Source organism: Cheilinus undulatus, linkage group 7 (genome assembly GCF_018320785.1).
Source record: "Cheilinus undulatus linkage group 7, ASM1832078v1, whole genome shotgun sequence".
Lineage (NCBI taxonomy): Eukaryota > Metazoa > Chordata > Actinopteri > Labriformes > Labridae > Cheilinus > Cheilinus undulatus.
The window spans coordinates 36,716,457-36,731,605 of record NC_054871.1 but is presented as its reverse complement, the minus strand read 5'-3'; the positions used below and the strand labels follow the sequence as shown (position 1 = coordinate 36,731,605).

At 36.9% G+C, this 15,149-nt stretch overlaps 1 protein-coding gene across 4 annotated transcripts in view; it reads left to right on the top strand.

Moving 5' to 3' along the window:
• Positions 1-15,149, top strand: part of nfic (nuclear factor I/C) — a 44,042-nt gene that overhangs the window by 23,850 nt on the left and 5,043 nt on the right. For 2 of the 4 annotated variants that reach the window (XM_041792150.1, XM_041792151.1), the window contains exons 9-12: positions 112-225; positions 325-482; positions 1,766-1,949; positions 4,538-4,626. In XM_041792150.1, coding sequence (XP_041648084.1) covers positions 112-225; positions 325-482; positions 1,766-1,949; positions 4,538-4,626 — 545 coding nt within the window. Of the gene's footprint in view, positions 1-111; positions 226-324; positions 483-1,765; positions 1,950-4,537; positions 4,627-5,730; positions 14,478-15,149 lie in introns of those variants that run through there. The other 2 variants (XM_041792153.1, XM_041792152.1) reach the window with 2 other exon arrangements.

Genomic DNA, 15,149 nt, shown 5'->3' with positions numbered 1-15,149 from the left:
TCTTCAAAAGGGTTAAATTGTGCTATTTTTGCCTTTATGTTCCAGCTTTCACCATTTAATATGTTGCATCCCTTGTGTTTGTGTGTGTGGTTGTTGGGTTTGTATTTTTAGGTCTGTCTCCTCCTGTTAAAAAGGCTGACATGGACAGTCCCTCACCCCAAGAAGACTCACCAAGAATGGGCTCCTTTACTCAGCACCACCGCCCAGTCATAGCTGTCCATAGCGGTCAGTATTACACTTACATACTATATATACATTTTTTAAAAAGGTAATTTACCATTTTGTTTCTTCTTTTCTCTCTGTCTTGTCTCGCTCTCTGTCCAGGTCTGTCCCGGAGTCCACACCCCTCCTCATCTCTTCATTTCCCGTCCTCGTCCTATTTCCCACATGGAGCAATCCGGTATCCCCCTCACCTGGCCCAGGACCCGCTCAAAGATCTCGTCTCATTGGCTTGTGACCCAGCCAATCAATCCCCCAGCTCAGTAAGTGTAGCAAGCAAACGATCATTTCTGAGAGTACATCACAGAACTCTGCTATAAATAAGATAAGATGAAGGAAGAGTTTTCAATAAATTTGCCGCATAACAACTTTTGAATTCAAATTTTTTTGTTTTTTTACCTGAAATTTCCTCAACAGAAACTAGCAGAAAACTTCTTATAATTGATCATATTCAAGGATATCACTCTGCAAAGTGTTCAGCACTCAACTGTCATACAGTAATGCACTATTCACAGGAGATATGTATTACCTAGGGACATCTGGTAATTTGTAATAATCTTACAGGACATCTGTGTTTTTAATCCTGTGCAAATGAACCACATCCGTCATTTACAGAGTAAAAGTCCAGGGCAAATTGCCAACCATAGTAGTGCACACAGAGATCCACAGGTAATTCTAGTCCCATATGAACCTGTGTCTTTGTAATTTAGGGTGCTTATTATGTTTTTTAAGGTTTGAGCTGCTTATTTTGCACTTTTTTCTGATAAAAAATTATAGATGACAATGTTAACAAAGTTTTGACACATATAGATTTTAAGTAGTGTTTCTCTTCAGTTAATTTCAGATAAAATGTAAAAAAAATCACTGTGCATTTACAGCCCTGCATTACCCTCATGTTTTCCTCCAGAAATGTCTGTAAATTTGAGTAGACTACAGACTTTGCTTGTCCTGTGTGAATGCACTGTAACATACAGTGACTTCAGGGGGTAATTCGCAAATGATCAGAGGTCCACAGGTAATACTAGTGCCTTGCGAATAGGGCTCGAGACTGTAGGGTGTACGAATGAGCCTGCTCTCAGCTGCATTTTCTGAAAAGAAAATCTCTTCTCAACTGTCTCAGGGTTGAGATTTAGCCTTGATTGTTGCTTCAATCAGCACATAAAGTTCTTGGCTTTTGATGTCAGCATTGTAATGCAAATTTTGGCAAAGATTTGGGCAGAAACAAGAGAGGCATGCTGGGTAATGTCATGGATTATGCCATTTTCAAGCCAGAACCTACCTCCCACATTTAAATATTTCAGCCAAACAAGTGCTAACCTTTTCCTTTGGGTCAGATATGAAGGAGTTAAATATCTTTTTTTCCAGTGAGGTAAAGTTTCATGTAATCCAATACCTTTGGCTGTTGAAGCAATGTTTACAGACCTACAGTATGTTTAAGCATTCCTGTTATTCTCCTGCTTTACTTATTGAAGATTATGCAGGGTGGGACTGTTTCATCAGGGGTTAATGATAATGCTTTTGTTTTTTCTGTCCTTGATAATTACAGCTGAATGGCAGCAACCAGGTTAAAGTGTCTAGTCACTACATCTCCTCTCAGATGTTGGCAACCCCTGGACCAGTATCCTCTCTGGCTCCTCCTCCATCCACCCTACCCAGGCCAACACTGCCTGCAGAGTCAAAGGCCTCAACCACCTCTTCTGATGGGGGAGTAAATTCCCCCACATCACCAAGTATGTAATTTAAGGCTCATAAGCTTCCATTGCCAACTTGTATGGTCATGTACAGTCCCCTCCAAAAGTATTGTAACAGTGGTCCAAATTCCTTTATTTTTGCTGTAGACTAAAAACATTTTGGTTTGACATAAAAAGATGAATATTAGACAATAGATCAACATTTCAGCTTTTGTTTTCAGGTGTTAACGTCTGGATCTGATACACCACTTTGAAGATATTATTTGTTTGAACCCGTCCATTTTTCATGTGAGCAAAAGTATTGGACCATTTGACTGACGGGTATCTCTTGTTTCCCAGTGTGTCCTACTACACTGATTATTTAAACGATACATAGCGCTGTCTATGATCAGTTTCAGATTTGAGTTTTGCCTGTGCAGACTGTATTTGTAGTTAGAGATGTAACCAACGGGAAAACCAGAAAGCTGTCTATGGTTGAAAAACAAGAAACTGTGAAGCTGAGAGAAGATGGTAAATCAATCAGAGCCATTTCACAAACATTGGCGATAGCCTGTGCAACCATTTTGAAAGATTAGAGAAGAAAGAAACCACTGGTGTACTCAGTAACAGACATTGAACAGGTAGACCAAGGAAAAAGGCAGCAGTTGATGGAAGAAACATTGTGAGAGCTGTAAAGAAAGACCCTAAAACAACTGTTAGTGACATCAGCAACAACCTCCAGAGGGCAGGAGTGAAGGTATCACCATCTACTGTTCACTGAAGACATCCTGAACAAAAGTACAGAGGCTACACCAGAAGATGCAAACCACTCATTAGCAAGAAGGACAGGAAGGCCAGGCTGGAATATGCCAAAAAGTACAGAGACCACCCTCAAACCTTCTGGGACAAAGTTTAATGGACTGATGAGACAAAGATGAACCTTTACCAAAGTGATGGAAAGTGTGGAGAAAGAAAGGATCTGCTCATGATCCCAAACATACAAGCTCATCTGTGAAACACAATGGAGATAACGTCATGGGTTGGGCTTGCATGGCTTCTTCTGGGACGGGCTCATTAATCTTCATTGATGATGTAACACATGATGGCAGCAGCAAAATGAACTCAGAAGTTTACAGAACCTTTTGTCTGACAATTTAAAGAAAGATGCAGCCAAACAGATTGGGAGATTCTTCATCATGCAGCAAGATAATGACCCAAAGCACAGTTCAATAAAAAAGGAGTTCATCAAGGGCAAGAGGAGAAAGGTTTAAGACTGGCCAAGTCAATCTCCAGACCTAAACTCTCTGGAGCATTTTAGCTGCTAAAGAGGGGACTGAAGGGAGTAACCCCCAGAACAAACAACAACTGAAAGAAGCTGCAGTGAAAGCCTAGAAAAGCATCACAAAAGAAGAATGTAAAAGTTTGGTGATGTCAGTGGGTCACAGGCTTGATGTAGTTACTGCATGAAAAAGATTTCCAACTAGATATTAAGTCTTATTCACTTTAACCTGTTTAAAGTCAATCTGTTCCAACACTTTTGCTCACCTTAAAATTTGGTGTTAAGTTACAAATAAAGCTATCTCCTGGGCTGTGCATCAGATTCAGATGTAAAAACCTGGAAACAAAAGCTGACATGTTGATCTCTTGTCTCATATTCATCTTTTTGTGTCAAACCCAAATGTTTTTAGTCTACAGCAAAAATAAAGGAATTGGGGCCACCGTTCCAATACTTTTGGAGGGGTCTGTATGTACAATATGTAGATACATGAATTTTACTTTTCAGTGTGTTAACATTTTATCATTCAGATTCTTCATTTGAAGTACACACAATTTTGAGATGGAAAAAAATTAGATGTAAATAGTAAAAATAACACAAGCAGTTAGTGGCTGTATTACAGAACTGGAGACAAACAGAGTTAAATGGAATTGTACACTCAAGAGTTGTGTTATGCCCAAATTACTGTTATTTTTTGTATTAAAATTGCATTGTATTGTATGTTATTTATTTGTTATTATATTTTATTTAAAAAAAAATGAAGATAAATGAATGGTGAGTTTTCTACACCTAAATCAGTTAAAGTCCCTTTAAGTGATATCGAAAAAATTGTCTTAATACACTAGATATGTTGGAACAATGATTTAAAATCACAGAGCAGTTTATGTCAATACAGTCTGTTGTTAGCTGATGTCACTGCCTTCATTGAAAGTTAATAGCCAGCTGTGTTGCTGCCAGCTGCTGTGTTTTTCTTCACTGTGAGGTAAATTTCCTAAATCTATCAGCTGCTGTGGCCTACGGGTCATTAAAAGCATTATAACAGAGACATTTTTGCCAGAAAACAGTAAATTTAATCCCCAACTTCTGACTCTCTGCGACTAGGTGCTTAATTTTATTCACCCGTGGTAACAGGTCTGATTAAAACAGCTGAATTAAATAATTGACAGGTGTGGCCATATACTTTTGTCTATATAGTGTAAGAGTGCAGTGTGAAGGGAATTTAATTCGTAGTAGTCCTTCAAACTTTGTAGTTTGAGCAAAAAAAGATGAATCAGTGACTTTTATTTATTTGTTATATTTGGAAAACAATTTAACAGGTGACATGAAACTGTCATGAACATCTGACTAATGTTGTCAAAAACAACACCCTTAGCATACTCGGCCCCTGGGACCCCACCTGCCAACCGTACGTCCTTTGTTGGAGTCACTTCACGAGACCCAGGTGGACTCTACCAAACCCAGGTTAGTACAGTTCATTCCATATTATCAGGCTTAGTGTACAGGGGCTGGCACAAGAACAGTTTATTCCTAGCTTCTCTTATTAATGGAGGGAGGATTTTTCAGTTGTTTCTCATGACAAATTTTGTGAACAGTAAATGTGATAAATTAATTTGATCATGATGCTTCTTTAAAAATCCTGGGATGTGTTTAAAGTAGTAAACTGACAGACTTTTGATGCTGCCTTATGCACCGTAAAAGCAAACAAAACCATCGGTGACAAAATGAATTATTTTTAATGCCACTCACTGCTACCACCAGGGTGCTGTCAAATAGAGCGATGTGCAATATACAAAACCGATGGTAGGATAAGATATTTCACCAGAAAATGCTATAAACATTTGTTTATCAGCAAAGAGATCATACGTGTACCATGAGCTTTAGTGCTAACAAAGTATCACTATAATTGTCTTTATATGATAATGATTAAATAAAAGGAGTTGGTCATAATGTTTGTCACTGTATCTCAGTTTTGAGGCGTAGTACATCATTGGTTGGAAATGTGGTCTGATAAAAGTGTCCATATCAAGGAAATTTGTGTTTGGAGGATTACTTCTTTGTTGTAACAATGCTTCTTGGCAGTAAATCTTGTACCCCGGGAAAGCATGTTTATTTCCCTTTTAAATGGTCCCACATTTGTAAGGAACATGCATTTGTGGGATGAGCAGCAGAGCTGAGTATGTGGGTTGCACCATTGAAAAATTTGCCAAAGCTTCTCTGCCATATGGCAGCTCAAGATTTTAGTCCAGATTTTCAGCATCCAAAGTTAAACTGTCTGTAAGGACATTAAACATTAAGTTCTTTGCTTAGCTAAGAAAGAACTGGTTATTTTTTTTGAAGTTCAACAAAGCATTGATTATCAGATTGAAAGTATAACAATTGGATTGATGAAATACTTCATTATGTCCTGATAGAGTTAACTCTTTTTGTCACTTTAATAAGCGCCTCTTTTACTATATATTTCAAAGTCACTTATCTACATCAATAACCAGTCTTTTATTAATTCTTGATTTATGCTTGTGAGGTTCTTACTCAATGTAAATCATCTTTTTTTGTTTTTTATTCCAGTCTTGGTATCTGGGGAACTGAGTGAACTCTGGAGGGCAGGTGAAAGTCACTGTAGTTCTGTCCCAGAGGAAAAGGAAACAATGTTGACAAGGCATTGTCAGAGGAAAAATATATTCAGCTTTATAAAAGCATAATATGTGGCATACATACATATAAATATACGGTGGAATACATTTATATGTGTGCATGTACAAAGAAGAGACATGGAAGAAGAATGCTGCTTTCTCTCAGCCATATAGCAGTCCCACAATGAACTATGCCATACGAGGCTAAATGGTTACCAAGAATGGCAACTGTTGTGAGATGGGATTTTTAAATCCAAGTTAGGTATTGATGCAGATGTCTGTTTTGTTCAGAAGAACTGCATAGCAGTATCAGGACTCAACAAACCAGACCCAAGAGGCCTGTTACCTGACTGTGCCCCCAGGATGAGACCTGTTCCCTTGGATGGATGTCAGCCTTTATTCCAGCACCCCGGGTCTTTTCGCTAAATCTAGTATAAGGCCTCCCTCCTGGAACAGATGTAGACCTCATCCCCCCTCAACACCCAGAATGCCACTCTCCGCTGCAGGTGCTGCTTATAATATATGCAAATAAGCCTCCCTTTTTTATCTGACTAGAGATATCCTCCTACTATTATGTATTTTTTTGCACTTTTGGATATGTTATTGCCACATTTGAAGAAAATCAAGGGTTAAAACAACACATATGTTTGATCTTCCCGCTTACAAGCTGAGGCTTTGTTTTTTTTATTGACAATCATCAGCCTGAAACCATTATTTGCTTTGCAATTTTCTTGTTTTTAAGACTTTTTCCTTTTTATCAGAAAACGGTGGAATATGTCTCCTCTAAGACAAGAGACAATGCTACAATTTGACATCAGTTACAAAAGGTCCAGTGCTACTGGTATTGGGAAGGCAGAGGATGTTGATTGAAATATGCCTCTTCCTTCAGATACAAATCAGTTTGTACAACAGTTCTTATATAAACAGACAAAGTCATCGTGTCTGGAGGAGACATAGAAAGACCTCAGTTGATCTGAGAAAAGGCAAATTGACACATGGGAACCTGAATCATACGGCAGAACAGCCAACAGCAGCAAGTAGCTGTTGAACTGTGTGTTTGTATAAGTAGCATGGGGTATTTTGTGTGTGTGTGAGTGTGTGTGTGTCAAAATGTAAGAATAGTTTCCATGTTTGTGCACTCATCCCCGCTTCGTTTTAAGGACATGTGAGGGTATTTTAGTTTTTGAAGAACATGGTGGTGTGGTTTTTACTTTTATATTGGGGAATAGAATGAGTTAAAGCAGGCATTGCACTTTGCTTAAGTTAAAAGGAGAAAGTTGTGGTTATGCAGCATGCTACCAAGGTGTTTTTGGATTTCTGATGTGGATACTGATTTGATGGGAGCACAAAATCCAGATGTCCGTTGAGCTTTGAAAAGATAGTGACTGACAAGGTGTTTTTAGAAAGTTGATGCACTGTGGAGCTCAACCCAAGAAACAGTATGACATGGTGTTTGAGTTACAGATCAGGCAGCTCAAGACAGATCTAGACAAACGTTGATGATCAACCACTGACAACAAGCAGGAAGTAAAGCACTTAAAAGTCTTGCATTGCTTGCATTTGTGGCCCAGCCAACACAATATTTTACCCATAGTAGTGCTTTTATGAGCTGAAGCAATATTCTCTAATTCATTTATGCTCACAGGTTTATTAGTATAATAATCTTTTAAATATTCAATCATGGATCAGGATCATTTATGCTTGATTCGTGCAAATAATTGCATTTTAATTTTGTTATGGTAAGCCCAAACAATTATCCTACTCTGAAGACAAGCAACATCTTAGAGATGTCGTACTGAGATCCTAGCGATAAAAACAACTGCTGAGAACACTGAGAACGAGGTATGGCTATTAAAAAACGAGACAGTATTATTGAACATAAACTTTTTTCAACATCTCTCTCCTTCGATCTCCTCCCCTTCTTCATCGACATGCCACTGCATTCAGATCTTCCACTGATCAAAGCAGAGTAGTTGGTCTTTCTTCAGATGGTGGTCTCAAAACCTCTGTCATTCTTTTCTTAACTTCTTACTTAAAGTGTGTCCCTTTGAGCACAGATTCGATGTTGAGAAAAAGAAAAAAGTCAAACACTGCTAGATCAGGTGAATAAGGAGGGTGATCAAACACTGTACTTTGTGTTTGGGCTTAAACTTTTGTGGTCACTTTCTTCAGACTTCAGACTTTTTTAGACAGAGTTTTTCTAAAACCTGTTTGTAAAAGTGTTGCTTCGCCGTCGACCCTTCTGGAACTCACTCCTCCAAAACGATATCCTTTAATGTAAAGAAAACAATCAACATAACCTTGAGTTTGGACTTGTTTTGTGGTGCTTTCCTAATGCTTGGTGACGATGGTGTTTTCTAATGCATTGACTGCTGTTTTATCTCAGCATCTTATTGGAAGATCCGAGTTTCATCACATGTAATCACTCCTTTTAAATGAGTTTTGTTTTTCTTTATTTTCTCCAACATGTCTCCACAAATTTGTGTTTTTCCTTTTGATCAGGCGTCAGAAGTTTTGGGACAACTTTGGCACATACTTTTGTCATGTTCAAATTTTCATGCAAAATTTGCCAAATGGTCTCTATCAATGGAGACCATTTCTGTTATCATTCTTATACTAAGTTGGTCATTTTGAACGATTTGTTCAATTTATTGAATGTTTAAAGAAGTACTTGATGTGCATGGGCTCCCAGAGCGTTCATCGTCTTGGACATCCTCTCTGCCTTCACAAAATCTTTTGTGCCCTTCAAACACACGTGCAGGAGACGTGCAGTGTTCACCATACAGCTCAGTTGATGTACAAAAAGATTCAGCTGTTGTTCAGTTTCACCAGAAATATCAAGTGAATGCTCAACTCTTAAGCTAATAATTTTCTGACGCCTCAGCAAAAGCACATGCACTTCAATCGGTAGCTAGCAGTGAACTAAAGATGTTGCTTAATGGAGACTTACAGCAGTTGTGTGAGAATATCCAACCTTTAATATATAACACTCAGTCTTACTGTGAACCATGTGGTTTTATCCTCATAAATGCAGTCTTATTATTTAATAGCCATACCTCAATGTCCAGAGTCTGTACAAAAGAGTCAATTACAAGCCAGAATCAAACTATAAAAGCTCACCACAAAAATGTGTATGCAAACTCAAAATGCAAGAGCAGTTAAAAAAATGCACCCTGACTTTTTAATATTTTGTGAAACATAAATTTATGCTTGAAATATCATAAAATACATTTCTAGGGACTCATTTTATATTAAGTGTAATTTTTTTAACCCTCAACTTAACCTTGTCTCATGTTATTTGTTGCCTTTTTATGTGGATTCGTATATCATGTTCATGGGAAGCAAATTTGCCTGAGCTTATTGAGTGTTTGTGCACTCTGCAGACATTATTACATGATTTATGCACTTGTGCTACCTTATAAACAGTTGGATGAATGTCAGAGGGGTATTTTTTTGCTTTTTGTATCATCCATCCCATTTTTAATCATGAAAGCAATTTCCTGATCTTGAAGGCGTTTTGAATCTCCAATGCCTTGTTAGCTAATGTAAAGTCAGTGAAGAAGGATGAAGAAGTGTGACATGGCTCATAAGAATACTAACTTTATTAATTAGAAGGGCTGTCAGGATTAATTGTGATTAACTACACTCCACAATAAGTGCACATTTTTTATCACGATTAATCGTTTCCCAAAAATTTGGTTAAGTCAAGTCAGTGTCTCCTTGCAGCTACAGTGATGTAAACTAAGTCCACCACTACTCCTTAATGTCTTTTTTTACTTGAAAACTCACAGACAGCTAAAGTCAGAAGCATTAGCTGCCAAACATTTACCCTTTTAGTGTTCATTTATTTCCTTTTAATCCATAACAAATTCCTTTTTCGTTGTTAGCACATGTTAAAACCTTCAGTCTTCCCATAAAAGCAGGTCTGTATCCCTCCAGGATGTCTTTTACCCTTGGTCCAAGACATTAGAAATCTCCAAAATTACGCAAGCAGTTTTGAATGCAACCTAGTGGAATTTTTAAATACTAAAAATTGTGTGCGATTAATGGTTTTTAAGAATTGTGATGTTTTGACAGCCCTATAAATTAAACTCCAGGAAACTACTAAAATATTCCTTTTAAAAGTCAGGCATCCCTCTGTTTTAAATAAAAACGTTTAGAATAATATAGAAATAAGTTGAAATTACAACCTGCTGCAAGGAAAATATTTCGTCTTTTCCCTTCATGATCACAGAGTCAAAATTGGAGTACTAGTGTTGTAAGAAAATAGGCTTCCCAAACAGCCATTAGATGGAAAAATCACAGGCTTGCCAGCTTTGAACTACACAACTTTATGTGCTAAAGTGGTAGTGTGATTTTTTTGGGGGATGGGGGTGGGGGTGGGGGGGTGGTAGTTCATACCTGGAATTCAGAAAGAAAGACGGTTTTCCTTGAGTTTTTGCCTTGCCTTTCTCTTGTCTCTTTGTGTTGTCTACATTTTCAAGTGTGATGGCTTTAGAATAGTTTTTTGTGACTTATTTTAACTTGCAAAAAAGGGGCTCCATGTGTTTTTCACTACCTAGAGATAGTGTCTTCTTTTTATTTATGCCATTTTGTTGTCCAGATGCATCTTTAATATGTGCGTGGTCTAAACAAAGGTGTCGGTTTGTCTTCTACTCATTCTTTCCCAGGTTTAGGGGTTATAATAAACAGCAGTCAGTGCCTACTATGGGTTCAGATTTTGTACTGAAGGTGCTGATATTAACTAGGTTTGGTGGGGCAAAGTTTAAGTTTTTTTGTTACAGTTGGCTTAAAGCTGATGTATAATGCATGGTGCTGCCCTGGTCGCTGTGCTGACCTAATGAATGCATGGCTCAAACTGATGATACCTCCTCCTCTCTATCCTGCTCTTCCTCCTCCTCCCCCTCCTCCCTCTGCTCCAGATCAGAGGACCGTTGATGGAGGGTTGTCTGTTTCTTTACATTTTAATAATAGCCCTGTTGTTAAACTTCTATTTTGCACGATACTTCATAAAACACATTATGTGCCTTGCCTTTAGTTAATAACAATTATACAAATGGGAAAGTGATCATATTTTCATGGTAAAGCTGTAAGCTGAAAACAAACAAGACAAAACATATAAAAAAAGCTGCATGTGTGATTGCTTGACATAAACCAGTGTAGCAGATACATAGTTAAGGTTAAACAGTGGCAGTGATTGAACTGCCACCTGGGATACTGGCTTTGATGTAAGCTTTGTGAAAGCTTTCATTGGCTTCAGCAGTCTACTTTTCCATCAGCTTAAGGCAAAACAGATTTTTACAGCAAACAAGAAACACTCCAGCAGTTTGGTGATTACAGTTTCCTTTCACTGATGTACTTTTTCTTCTGCTTTTAAACACATATGATGAGCTCAAGCAGATACTGAGGTGGTCAAGTTTGGAAATATGGATAAGTAAAAAATGCAGGGAGAATCTGGACCCTTAACCTGGTTCAGAAGTTATGGTCTTGCTAAAGTCCTTTCCTCAAATTCGTATTAAATAATTTCAATGAACGCTGAATGAACTGATAGATTGTGAAAACTGATTATTGCTTTTTTCTGCACAGAAAAAGAACTGTACTTCCCACAATGCTGGCCTGTTAAGAGTGGATTTCATGGCAGTGTTTGGTATAATAAGGTGTTGATTGCACTCATAGAGCTGATCTCGTTCAGTGACTCTGCTTTTAAAGCTGAAGTATTGGCTTTAAGGTGTGTGGACAAAGGTATATTGATATTAACAGTGTTAATAGTAAGATGTGTGCTGCCCCAAAATGTGGACCGGGGTTTGTTGTGATGGACTCAGTAATTTAAGAAATAGTGAAGTATAGCTGCTTTAGATCCGAAAAAGTTTGGTGGTAAGTCCTAAATATTCACAATAGAAGAAAAAACCATCTGGAGAGATTCTACTCAGCTCAGCCTGCATCCTGCTTTGATTCAAGTATAAAATATATGCAATCATCTGCTTTGTTTTTTTTACTGCCGGAAAAACTCATTTAATTTGTTGTCAGTATTTCACCAATGTGACCGAGCCAACCAATGCCATGTGAAACAAACACGGGTTTTGGTTTTGAGGTTCAGCAGCTCTATGATTGCCCATTAAAACACCGTCCTTGCCTGTATAATGACTCTGACCATGTGACTTATCATATCACATTAAAAAAGGCCATACTCTGAATTAAGTTTATATGGATGCATGCACTTAACACTATTCTTACTCAGTTTGGCTTTTATGTTATTTCTTAATTTTTTCACGAGTTACTGTTATCATTTTGCTTGTAGAAATATAATTTGAATCACAGCAGTGTGTATAAAAACGTGTACAAGATGGACTTATAAAGCTATACAACAAATGTATAGAATGTTTAAGCCTGTTGTGTTTGTGTGTCTTAGTTTGTCTGTCTTAAGAAGATAGACAAGCTTTAGAAAAAGCTAGCCCATGAAATGGGAAAAAATTGATTTTCTGGCTTAAAATTTTGCCATGTAATGGTTAGTGAGTGATAAAAGGGGATAACGGTGGTGGGAGGGAACTTGTCTTTGACAGAAAGTTTGGGTAAGAAATAATTCACTCAAAGAGTGCATGCTTACCATAAGGCTACACAGTCCTCTAAATGTGTGATTCTAAATAAAGAAAGCTTACAGTGTAGCATTTAACCCTTAGAAGTCCACAGGCGTTTTCTCAATACTTTTGACAATACAACTCAGAAAATGTTTGCCATGCTCATGTTTGGTTTCTTTTTTTCAGCACAATCTCAACTTTATAAAATCAAAGCTATTTTTTAACTTACCGTACTAGATATAGGACCTCCAACAACACACAATAGTAAAAACAAAGATTAAAAAAAAAAAATGCTATTTAAAAATATGTATATATCAATATATGATGAAATTGGCATTCCTAGATTTACAAATTTAGAAAATGTTGTAAACGTACACATAAAAGTGTTAAAATTACATATATCAAGCTAAAAATGAAAGCTGTTACACAGAATACATATGTATGTATCTAGCTTTTTTTAATCCACTAAACAATGCCTAAGGTTAAAATCATTTTTGTTCTTAAATATACAAAGAAAATGGATTTTTTCCATTGCAAGACTGTGAAGGATTCTCAAGCAGTGCAAATTAAACATACAGAGATGTTTAAGTGAGCTAAAAGTGCTTATTTACCACAAGGCTACATAGACCTCTAAATGTGTTACTCCATAAATAGAAAGTTTAGCGAGTAGCATTTTCCCCACATTTAACCCTTAGAAGTCCACAGGCTATTTTTGCTGTTTTGTTAATACTTTTCTTTGGACAATATGAACACTCAAAAAATGTTTATCATGCTCATGTTTGGTATATTTTTTTCAGCACAATCTGAAATTTATGAAATAAAAACTTTTTTTTAAACTTTAAGGTGGTGTACTGCATATAAGTATTCCAAAAACACACAACAGTAAAAACACAGATTAAAAAAAAATAGCTATAAAGAGATTTTTTTTACTAAAAAAAAAAAAAAAAAGCTAAAGTTATGAAAGCATTAGGAAGGCTGTACCCTACGTGTACCCCACATTTAAATTAATTTTATATCAAATTAAAATGATCCTTTTTTCTGCTCTTACTGACCTATTGACATCGAACAGTCATACTTTCCACACAAATTGATTGCAATGCAAAATGTGGCTTTGTTTTCATGCTATCCTGTTACAAAAAGGCGCATGATGAAATCATGCCATGGACTTCTAAGGTTTAAATTTTGTCTTTAGTAATTTGGCCTTGTATGTTATGAATTGTGTTAAACAGATTACATACTAGTATACCCTTATGGAAAATGCCTTTACAATTAACAACAATGCTGCAGTTTTTCTTTAAAATTATAGCTTTCTACATAGTTTTTTCTGTTCTTCTTTTTTAACAAGTAAGCCATACATAAATGTGTTTGTATGCAGTTAATGATTTGCAACATTAAAAGCTCATGGATAATCCATTCAGACATCATATGTTAATTTGGAAAATAATGGGATGATATGTTGTGCAGTAAGGGGGTGAACTTTTTGGGAAAAATGAATAGTGATAATGTTCAGACTGAAATAATTCTGGCCTTTTCTTATTGTGGAATGTGTTCAAGCAAGATTTACAATCAGCAAATGTAAGCGTAGCGGTCCTGATCTTAACAAAATTTACAGTTTAAAAGACCAGATAGAAGATAGGACATGGATTGATAAAAAAGGATGCAAACTGAGATGCATCTGATCAAAGCCAAACAGAAAGAGTACAGATCAGGATTCACAGCTAATTAAGAATACAGAAATATACAACATATCCCTGCGCTTCACAGTTTACACTCGCCATCTTCTCCTGTCATAATGATATAATCATGACTATAATAATGAATATAATATAATATATAATCATAATGATGAAAAGTCTATGGTTAAAAGCTGGTGGAGAGTCTGCTTGTTTCCCTCAGGTACTAAATTGTACTTCATCTGCATTTAAGGGATTTTTTTAACCTTTTAACCTTGACATGTATGATAACAAACACTATTTAAAGACATGGTTGAATGAATTTTTACTAAGGTTGGTGGTTCTTGGCCCTAAGCTGAGATCTGAGTCATCAGATAATGAAGCAAAAATTCTTTTCATCTTTTTTACTCTGTTTTTTTTTTTTTTTTCTTTATGACCAACATCTGTTTAAGGTGTTTAAGCATGTGCACTGCAATGTGAATATTCAGTCCAACACAGTGTACCAGACTGAGCATTGGATTATTGTATAAAAAATATTACAGCAAAGGGAAACTCAATACAGCATATAATCTGCAACGGCCCTTGTTTTAGATCCACTCACTATGTGCAGCTGTCTAACTCAGCTGTCACTGTTTCCAGTGAAAGTACAGATTTCTTTGTCTGAGGGAAAGTTTTTAACCCTCGGAGTATTCAAGTCATCCAGAAATATCCTACCTTCAAGGAAAGAGTCAATTGTTTCAGATCAGGGGTGTCCAAACTTTTTTGATTAGGGAGGGGCCACGTACAGAGATGTGTAAGGATGGCCACTTTAATACTTTTATACCTTACCTAGAAAATACGTTTCTTGAACCCACTGAATGTAGGTTAAAATTTGTTTAGTGATTGTTGAAATGGCTGGTCTAAGAAATAGCCATTCATTTCAAGGATTTTGGGAGGCCAATCAGATTCCAGGGGGCGCTGGCTACTACCAGCCCTGCCCCAGTATTATGAATTTTTCTTCCACATTTGGCCCCTGGACCATAGTTTGGACATCCCTGTTTTAAGGTGGATATGCTCATTACAAAATTTACTCGCATGCTCAATTTCAGCCTCTGTCAAAATTTGTT